Source organism: Pteropus vampyrus, unplaced genomic scaffold (assembly GCF_000151845.1).
Source record: "Pteropus vampyrus isolate Shadow unplaced genomic scaffold, Pvam_2.0 Scaffold349, whole genome shotgun sequence".
Taxonomy (NCBI): Eukaryota; Metazoa; Chordata; class Mammalia; order Chiroptera; family Pteropodidae; genus Pteropus; species Pteropus vampyrus.
This window is the reverse complement of record NW_011889130.1, coordinates 2,110,550-2,121,085: the sequence shown is the minus strand read 5'-3', so window position 1 is coordinate 2,121,085 and position 10,536 is coordinate 2,110,550. Positions and strand designations below refer to the sequence as shown.

Sequence of the window (10,536 nt, the reverse complement as noted above, 5' to 3'; positions counted from 1 at the left end):
ATGTCAGTGAAGGTTCAATTGTAACAAATGTACCACTCCAGTGGGGGGTGTTGACAATGGGGAAGGCACATGTGGGGGCACAGGGTATATGGGAAATTTCTGTACCTTCCTCTTGATTTTGCTGTGAACCTAAAAATGCTCTAAAATGTAGTCTTTAAGTCTTAAAACAAAATAAAGCTATCCCCAAAGATTTCAGATAATTGTGAACCTAAACACAAATTGATCCATGCTACAGCACCTCTCCACTAATATAACAGAATATTCATTATATGTACAATTTCAAATAAACCTACCAGACAGATTCCATGAATTGAGGATACAGAGTTTTGTAGTCATTGTCGAAGTCAATCCATCGGCCAAGTCTGGTAATAGTAGACTTAAAAATATAAATATTAGAGTTATTAGAGAATGATATTTGTTATTGTACATCAATGTGTTTTATTTCTATTATCACCAAGTATGATTTTGAGAAAACAGAATCAATGGTTCAAGAAAATCTATATTACAATCAACACACTATATAAGGTTAAAAACCAGTTTTTTTCCGGCATTCATTCTATAATGCAGATAATGATATTTACAAGTATTAATATATTTTTATGAAAGTCTATCAAAGCTACTATCTGGTAAACATCACGGATATAACTGTTCCTGGCTTGAATTATTAATGGATGCTAAAATTACTGAGTTAAAGTATAAAAGAAACAGATATTTGCACGGACTGTCCCTATAAGACACTTATTAATTACAAAGGAAAAACTCCAACTTTATAGAGGAGTTGAAGAAACCTGACCTGGTCACCTTAGTAAACAAAGTGAACATCATCAATGAGCCATATCGGTATCACAGGCCTCCAGATATGATAGACTGAGAGGTGCATGATGTTACTTCTGAGGTATTCTTTCCAAAAAACGCAAAACCTAAACTGAATCATGAGGAAACATCAGATATTGAGGGATAATCTACAAAGTAACTGGTTTGTACTCTTTAAAAGTGACAAGATCATAAATGACAAAGAAAGATTGAGGGAATGTTCCAGATTAAAGGAGACTAAGGAGGTATGACAACTAAACTCACTATGTGCTTCTAAACTGGATCTTGGATCAAAAATAAAAATTAGTGAGACAAATGGTTAAATTTGAATAGGGTCTGAAGTATTGTATCAATTTAAATTCTTGCTTTTGATAATTACACTATGATTATTGAAGGTGTTAGCTAGGAAGTGAGTGAAGAGTATAGGGGAACTCTTCATATTACTTTTGTAATTTTTAATAAGTCTAGATTATTTCAAAATGAAAAGTTTAAAAAATAAAAAAAAAATTTAAGGAAAAAAAAAAAAGACCCATATACTTATTATAAGCATCACCAGGATTTTCCCCTACTAGTGACCAGGCAAGAAAGTTATATTAAGAGAAAATTGAGAAGCTTTGATCTTCAGGTTGATGAAATAAAGTTTTATTCACCAATGAAGAGAAGCTACTTAACGTCTGAACAGGAAAGAGCAAGATGAACAGTCCTGGAGAGATAACTTGGCAGGCTCAGGTTGAGTTTAAAGAATATAAACAAGAGATCAATTAGGAGATTGTTACAGAAATGGAGCTAATGGTGGGTGAAGCTAAGGAAAGGTATAGGAATGAAAATAAATGACTAGATAAGAGACAGTAAGGAAAAAGACTTGATAGGATCTAGCATTTGATTTGATCATGAGGATTAATGTTTGAAGCCTAGAAGACTGAAACCATTGGCAGGATAGGGGATTCTAAAGAACAGTAAGTGATAAGATGGAGAAGATAAAAAAAATAAAATAAAAGCCAGACATATTTTTAAGTTGTACAGACAGATTAATCTAAGAGCCAGGGAGGAAACTGGGAGTTGAGGAACTTTGTTCCTAAGACCATAAGAACAAGAGAGCCCTGATAGCACCTGATAGTTACTTAACGGTACTAGCTGTGGGAGCTCTACCACTAAGAGTGGGCAAGATAGGAGTTAAATTAATATAACAATGGGTTTAAATTTTAATGGATTTTAACATCTGAATTTTTATATTACAACATTCAAGTTAATCTATTTGCTAGGATGGCCTGATCCCTGTTATATACTGTAGGTAGGTAGGAGATTAAATATAGAAGACTAATCAAGCACGAAGAAATAAGAAAAGAGAGGCTTCGGTTTAAGCTATAGTCTAGGTAATAGGATTGGAGGTGGAAGCTAAACACTCCTTTAAACAGGATGGTCGACCCCTCTTATGTCACAACCTCACATGGACAGACATACTTTTGGGAGCATCATAAAAAACACAAAGGACCATAAATCATTTCAACTTCCATTTAAATCAGAAGTTTTGTTCATTCTACTGAAAATAACCCAACATACCTTCCACTCAGTAGAATACCTCATCACGATTGCTCGGCATTGATTGTTATACTCCACAATCCCCATTTTGGTTACATCCTCTGGTCCTCTGATTCCTAGTGTCTTATCAATTTCATATTCCTGAAAATGTAGGATAAGATTGTTAACAACCCTACCCTACAAAACAAAATCGATTTAGCAACTCTAGAAAAATAAGATTTAAAAAAATTAGTTCTCAGAAAATCTACAGAGAAAATGAACTGTAGAATTATGGAAATGAAGTAGAAGAAAGTCTGTTGTAGTAATAATTCACCATACGTTAATATATTACTTGAAATGCTTACTAAATCTAATGCTTACTAAAAAATCAAAATATTATAAAGGCTGGTGACTCAAACATACCACTGGTAAGCCATGACAATCCCATCCAAATCTTCTGTCAACGTGAAACCCACTCTGGTGAGCGTATCTCGTAACTATATCTTTAATTGTCCCTGCAAGTATATGTCCATAGTGAGGCAGTCCAGTTGCAAAAGGAGGTCCATCATAGAAAGTAAATCTATAAGAGATAATAAAAATATATTAAGTTACTTTAAAACAGATAGCAAAAATTCAGGACAACATTTTTCTATAGATGGCTCCTGTCACAGTGGAGTCTTCAGGGAGAAGAAAAGCAGTGAGACGAGGAAATTCAGATATAACTGATTAGGTTTTTACTGTAGGTCCTGGCTTCCAAAAAAGGTCGTTATGGTAGAGCTGGAGAGGCCTCCAGTGGGCCATCCATTCTTCATTTATTAGTTCCACAACATAATCCAAGTTATTAATCCTGATGCTGAATGATATTATTCATTAGTAAAATAGGACAATAAATGACTATCTCATAGTTTTTGAGCATGTGAGAACCATGATAAAAAAAGAACTCATTCATTCAATGCATATCTATGACTGAGAGTACCCACTATATAGAGAGCTAAGAGACTCTGGGAAAATACAAAAATGAAAAAAGAAGTTCCCTTCTTAATGAAATGCAGTGAAAGAAATGACTTCTTAAGGACTCTACCCTTATGAAAGAAATTCACATACATACTTTGGCCTATGTTTTGATTGCTTTAAGCATTCTTGAAAACAATTAAATTCGGACCAGAACTGCAAGATTTTCTCTTCTTCAGCAGGAAAATTGATGTTTTCTGGAACTTGTTGAACCATTTTGTTGCTGCAAAAGAAATCAAATTTATTGTCCTCAAAAGTCAAGGGATAATAGAGTACATATATTAAAATGACCGTACATATTACTACCTGATACTACATGGTACTTTAAACATAATTGCAGCTTTTTTGAGGTAAAGTTCACATAGCATAAAATTCATCCTTAATAAAGTGTACGATTCCATGGTTTTTAGTATATTCACAAGGTTGTGCAATCATCATATGCTCTAATTCCAGAACATTTTCATCTGAATTTTTGTATTACAACATTCAAGTTAATTTGCTCCAACCCTACCCTCTAAAACCCTATACACATTAGCAGTCACTCTTCATTCCCTCCTTCCCCCGCCCTCCAACAACCATAAATCTGCTTCCTGCTTCTATAGATTTTCCTATTCTAGACATTACATATAAATGGAATCATGTATATATAGCCTATTTTCTCTGGCTTCTTTTACTTAGAATTGTTTTCTAGCTTAGTTCATGCTGTCATATGTATTCCTATTTCATTATTTTTTATAACTAATAATATTTCATTATATGGATATGCCATATTTTGTTTACCCATTCATCAATTCATGGACATTATGATTGTTTCCACTTTTCGGCTATTATGAACACTGTTGCTAAGAATATTCATGTGTAAGTTTTTGTGTGGACATATGATTTCAGTTCTCTTGAGTATACATTTAGGAGTGAAACTGGTAGGTAACTCTGTGTTTAAATTTTTAAGAAACTGACAAAATGTTTTCCAAAGCCGATGCACCATTTTACATTATTCCAGTAGTGAATGAGGATTCCAGTCTCTCCAAGTCCTCCTTCCTTATTACCTATTATTGGATTACAGGACATCTTAGTGAGTAGGAAGTGGGACCTCAGTGGGGTTTTGATTTGCATTTCCCTAATGACTTGCGATGTTGAACATGTGCTTATTGTTCATTTTTGTATCTTAGCTCTCTACTCATCCTTTGCCCAGTGTTTAATGGAGTTGTCTTTTTTTTGTTGAGTTGTAAGAATTCTTTACATATTCCAGATACAAGCCCTCCTCATCAGCTATATAATTTGCAAAAATTTTCTACAATTTGTGGGTTGCCTTCTCCCGCCCCCCCACAGTGTTCTTTGAAGTACATACACTTTTAATTTATTTTGGTGACATCTAGTTTATCTGTTTTTTGTTGTTGTTGCTGTTGTTGTTATTACTAGAGGTTTTGTCTAAGAAACCACTACCTAAAATACAGTTGTGAATTTTTACCTCTTGAATTTAGGTTGTTGATCCATTTTGAGTTATTTTTATATATAGTGTGAAGTAGGGATACATGCTATTTTCAAAATTATTGCAAAACTTGTGTCCAAATCACACTCTTCATCTATTTTTCAACAATAGTATAACATTTAGTAATTGTAGACAAGATGCTTCTAAAAGTAAACAAAAAAATACGGGGAATTCTATCTAGTGACAATAAAAATTCAATAATAATCTGAAAAAAAATCTCAAAGTAGGTAAGAATTTGTATCTACACTCACAGGACAGAAAGCACTTCTGCTGAAATATCCTTATCTCTTTAACCTTATTTTGTTAACCCTAATAACAACAACTTGCTACTAAAGAATAAGACCTAAAAAAATTTTAAAGTTAAAAAAGATGAGACTCTCACATTCATACAATCCCTAGCCCATTCCAATTTTCCATTGTATCCCTTTTATTGCTTATTCATGATTTTTGGGAAGGACAAATTCTATAGTTCTCATCATTTAGTCCCTAGGAGAGAAGTCTTAAAATGTCATTTTAAGAGTTTTGCTAATAACATCATGTAGAAACACTTGACTAATCTGGGGTTTAACTCTCTACCAAGCATTCTGGAGCCTTTTCTTCCTCAAAGCTTATTTAGTCTTGCTTTATAATTCTAAAATTAGGCCAGATTTCCAAGCCAACATCAGGTTAGAAGGAAATAGGACTACTAATAACGAGAAAACAACAGAGAAGATGGAAAACCTTAAGAACTCAAGAACTGTAAGTCTAAGGCAACAGACTTTAGAAGCAAAGAGGCCTACAGAGTTTAAGTAATTCTGAAAACATCAAAGCCTAATCACAATAATTGACCAATGCCATCAAAACAAATTTAAAGTTTGTTATAAGCAGTATCTCTTCTTTCCTTTCTTTTTGAGATGCAAGAGTGTCTTTGAGTTTTAAATAAGAAAAAAACAAGAACAGGTGGGTCGTTTAATTAACCCAACCATCCATTTATGATTAGTGTGCCATTAAATGGTATTAAATAGAAGTCGAGGGAATTTGGATCTTCAGTTCTTGTTACAACTTCTAGTCTTTCAAGGACAGAAAGAGGAATTGTTTGTGCACTTACTGATTTACTAGGGGTCCTACTGGTTTAATGACTACCTTTTTAGAGGGCAACTGAAACTTAAGAGATTGCACTGAAAGAACAGTAGATCTGTAGATATCTACTGTCACTTCTAATGCTCCTAAAGGCCGGTCCTATGATTGTCAAGATCTATATAAGCTATTAGAGTAGACTCCGCTCTACCTCTGAATGAGGAGCCGGAACCTATGTTTAACAAGATCCCATGGGATTAGCATGCACATCGAAATTTGAGAGTCACTACTCCAGAATTGTTCTGACCATTATTTAGGACTATTTATCTGAACTTTTAATTTTTTTTGTGTTGTTGAGAAAATGAGATTTAAGCTTTCCACGAAGAAGGCTCATAACTTTTATAAAAATTTCTAGGGAGCCTCTACTCCCCAAAAGATTAAGAACCACTACATTATTATGCCAAACACAAAGACCAATTGTAATGACACCGAATATTCCAGGAAAAGCCATGTATCAGTGACAGGGCTATGGTGGCTACTGAAGAGAAACAGCCTCCATGCATAAATCACAGGATTGCTTTGGCTCCTCACATGCCCTGGAGAGCTATGCCTGCACAACAGCATCCAGTACCCACAGGGCGCTGGTGGGAGTGGGGAGTGGGAAAGAGGAAGTAGATTGACCTCACCAGATTTTGCTCAGGAAAGCAACCACCTCTTCTTCCCTCTTCCTATAATCCAGGCCTTCACTCTTCCCTGTTATACAACTCCTACAGACATCTTTAGCCTCAACCTCCTGTTCAGGAATTTCTTGATACCTTCCTTGATCTTTACTTGGCGTTTACTTCAATAGATCTTTGGGAAGCATACAGAAAAAAAAATTTTTGTTTAAAATAAATCTCATGATTTTCCTTGTCACACCTGCTCCCATTTTTAATTGCACTTGTAGTAGTAGTTCCACTATTCACTCCCATCACCTGAAATTTCCGAGTCACCTTTAGTACTACCAGATGATGCCCATATCCAAATTGATCACTAAGTCATGTGGATCTGACTATTTTTCTGTTCTCTTTTCTTCATTAACAGGTCTTCATAACATGAAGTCAAATTTAACCACAGAGGTGGTCTATCTCTAGCTTTTTCTCAGTTTAGTAATATCCTACTAACATATACAGCACAGATATACTTACACAAATATAGAATACATGTACAAAGATAGTAACTGAAGCATTGTTTTTACAGACAAATACCTGGAAATAACTAAAATATTCATGAATATGTGACTAAAATAAATTACAGTACATCAATACCATGTAGGCATTAAAAATAATAAATCATGATATATTAAATATACATATTATCTATACATACTAACAGCAACTCAGTTGTGGCAATTTATACTGTGTATCACTCTCAATAAATTTTATATATATATGTTAAATCTATGTTTAAGTAATTTTGTAGTTAAATTTAGAAGACTATCTACCAAACTTAATCCTACCATCAGGGAGTAAGATTAGAGGGGAAGACATGAAAGAACAGATTTTTATTTGTCACCTCTGACAAGGAGAAAATTCCGAGATGTTCTAAATTAAATTACGGTGGCCAGAGATTAAGAGAAAGACACAGAACTATTAATCTGTTAATGGCTGTTGACTAGCTAACGAAAGACTGCTCATATTCCAGTTTTGCCTGTTGGGACTTTGGATTAACTTCCAGGTGGCTATTTCCATTTGTTGTTCAGCCAGGCATCATCTAACTCTAGGAGCCTCCACTTGTTTACATGTGGGCTTTCCAGACTGCTGCCCTCAGCCAATCTACAGGAGTAGACATTTGTTTATACAGACTCTGTGCCTATCCCAGAGCTGGCACTGCCATAATTTCTCTCACCCTTTGCCTATAGCTAATGTAAATTCTTTCAGTCACCTCTTTCTTCCCTCTTCCCCCTAACCTGATGTTTAGAAAATGCTTGCAAAATTCTGGAACGATGGATGTGCTATCTTTTCTAACTAGCCATGCTACTTGCTGGGGGTTTAGACTCCATTCCCCAAGACTGACTAGTATTTCGGGCTCAATGAAACCTTACAAAAGACTTTAGTTGTGAAAGTCAAAAAAAATTTTAGCACTCCTACTACTTTGTTTTGAAGATTTTTTTTTGGGGGGGGGGTTATATATTATCACAAAAACTTTTAAAATAAAGAGAAAAATAAATATTCTATATCCTACAGACCACTGTAGATTAACCTTCATAATTGAAAAGCTCTGAAAGTAACATTTCTGTAATAAAAAAAAAGAATTCCAGGGTGCCTTACTCCTAATAGCACTCTGTAGACTTTTCAGTGGAACACTTAAGGCCACCATGGTCTTACTCCAAATTCCTATTCTTACTTCAGCCCTCTACTCCTATAAAACACACTACAGCTACATCATGCTCTTGGGCACTGCTGAAAAACAAAACCATTTTCTTCTATCAGTCCCTTTTTCCAAATACTCTAATACTACTTAGCTTAATTTTGTGAGGCTTCCATCAATCCCCATTTTTCAGAACTAATATCCCCATCCCCTGAATCTGTTCCTCTCCTACACATTGTGGTTTATTTGCACTGCATGGCCCCCAGACCCTCCAATTCAACTGTATACTTGATGCTGGCAGTAAGACTTTACTATATGACCTCCAGTGTGTACTTATACATGGTAAGGGCTCAAAATGAATGAATCCCTTTGTCAGTATCCTTAGTTTCCACAGTGACACGCCTTCTACTTTCTTTTCCAATCTATCCTTCTCTATGGGCTCTTCCTGGCTCAGGATAATGGTTAAGAGGACTGGCTTTGGAATTTTGCCACCACTTAATATCTGAGCTACAGGAAGTTAATCACCTGTAAAATAAATTATAAACACTCACAATGATAATGAATGAAATAATGCCTACTACAGCTCACAGCAATCACATCATGTATGTAAGCTATTATCACTTATTTGCCTCAAAATTCCATTCTATTGCCCTTGCCCAACCACTATATCATCTCTCCCAAAACATTTAAAGAGTGCAATCTACACTTAGCTGTCTTCTCTCCTCTGCTATCCACCATTTTACTGATATTTACTTTTTAAAAGTTGATCATATTACTAGAAATCCCATAAATCTGTTACTTTGCCTCTAGTTTTATCATTCCTGAGCTCTCTGCAAAACCTGAATGCTAAAAGAAATATTGTGCTACCTTAAAAAAAATCTATCTTTTCTTTTGGTCTCATTTCAAGTACCATGTCTTTCAAGAAGGAAACCATAAATTCCTAAGGCTGGAAGCTGTGTACTATCTCTCACTTGATCTTTACATATATCCTAAGCTGCAGTGACTCCAGTGACTACTGCCCACTTCCTCAATCATCATACACTTTGAAATCCTGCTGTAAACAGAAGTCCAAAGGAACTTCTTTTGAAAATTAAAAGTTTATTCAGATAATGATTTGCAAACCAGGAAATGTAGTCCTCGGTATGAACAGAGAATATGTCCCAAATGGAAAGGATAGGGAAGGGTTTACAAAGGCAAAAGTTGCAAGCTGATGATCAATGAGATAGGTTGCTAGGAGCAACAAGACCCTAAACTTACATCACTGGTTTTCTGATTGGTGGGGGTAACTGGACTTTCAATGGTGAGCTGACTCAGTGGTTAAACAAGTGTGGTTGTGAGATGAGAACAATGGGTAATAATGATTAAGCATTTATCAACATCATAGTTTCAGCCCAGTCCTGTAGAACAAAAAGCTGTCTTTGGTTACAAAATTATAGTACAGGGAGTATTATTTAACAAGGATGCAAACAGTACAATTTATCGAGCATTAAAATCAGGACAAAGGGGGCTGCTCAATCTGCAGGCAAGGTTATTCTCTGTAAGCGGTTTCAGAGCTCAAGTTGCAAAAAAATCCATATATGTGGCCACAAGTTATGATATTAAAGTTCTTATAAGTCCTCACTGCTACTTCGATATGGTCCCCTGGACCCTTTCACTCTCTCCCCCAACTCCTTGTCTTCAAGGCCTCAAACCCATCGCAGTTCCTGAGACACCGTCTCTTTTTCCACCTTCAAATCCCACTGAAGATCTGTCTTCCTCCTCTATGCACACTGCACTGCATTATCAAACTGTGTGAGAGCCGAGGACAAGATTACTGTGCTTACTACTCCTCTGTAACGCCAGACACCCAGCCATAAATGCTCTTTCATGCGAGCCTAGAACTTGGTCTGTCTAATGAACACCTCAACTTCCAACCCTCGGCCCGAGAGTCAGGATTCGTAGCGGGTTCTGAGTTCTGTAGCCCCATTTACACCCCTTCCCAATCTTCTCCTTGGAAATGGATATGCACTCAACTAACCCACAGGCCCGAAGAAACACCAAAAAACAGTGTACACAGATGCCGTACCTGGGGAGCTCCCGAGCCTGCACGCCTCGGAAGAAGCCGCGTGGACGCCACTGCAGGATTTCCAGAGGTCCAGAGGTGATGCAAGGCTCTGACAGCGACCGCCTGCGGTCCGCACCGGCTAATCAGCTCGCGTCGTCAAACACCCGTCAACAAATCGGACGCCGATTTGCTGAACGGGGCTCTGGCCACGCCTGCCCGGCCGCGCCCTGTAGTGCGTGCTGGGAGGGCGGCCGGA

The 10,536-nt window shown here is 36.4% G+C and overlaps 1 protein-coding gene and 1 non-coding gene across 5 annotated transcripts in view; both read right to left on the bottom strand.

Annotated features, from left to right (window-relative positions):
* Positions 1-10,436, bottom strand: part of IARS (isoleucyl-tRNA synthetase) — a 94,026-nt gene extending 83,590 nt beyond the window's left edge. For 2 of the 4 annotated variants that reach the window (XM_023522560.1, XM_023522559.1), the window contains exons 1-5: positions 10,302-10,435; positions 3,440-3,565; positions 2,755-2,911; positions 2,374-2,493; positions 294-376 (exon numbers count right to left, since the gene is read on the bottom strand). In XM_023522560.1, the coding sequence (XP_023378328.1) occupies positions 294-376; positions 2,374-2,493; positions 2,755-2,911; positions 3,440-3,558 (479 nt within the window). In that variant the 5' untranslated portion in view covers positions 3,559-3,565; positions 10,302-10,435. Of the gene's footprint in view, positions 1-293; positions 377-2,373; positions 2,494-2,754; positions 2,912-3,439; positions 3,566-6,573; positions 6,740-10,301 lie in introns of all 4 variants that reach the window. The other 2 variants (XM_011378966.2, XM_011378967.2) reach the window with 2 other exon arrangements.
* LOC111731128 lies at positions 6,395-6,527 on the bottom strand. The gene has a single exon (XR_002776964.1). It is a non-coding gene; the product is annotated as a small nucleolar RNA SNORA84 (small nucleolar RNA).
* Positions 10,437-10,536: the final 100 nt, after the last annotated feature.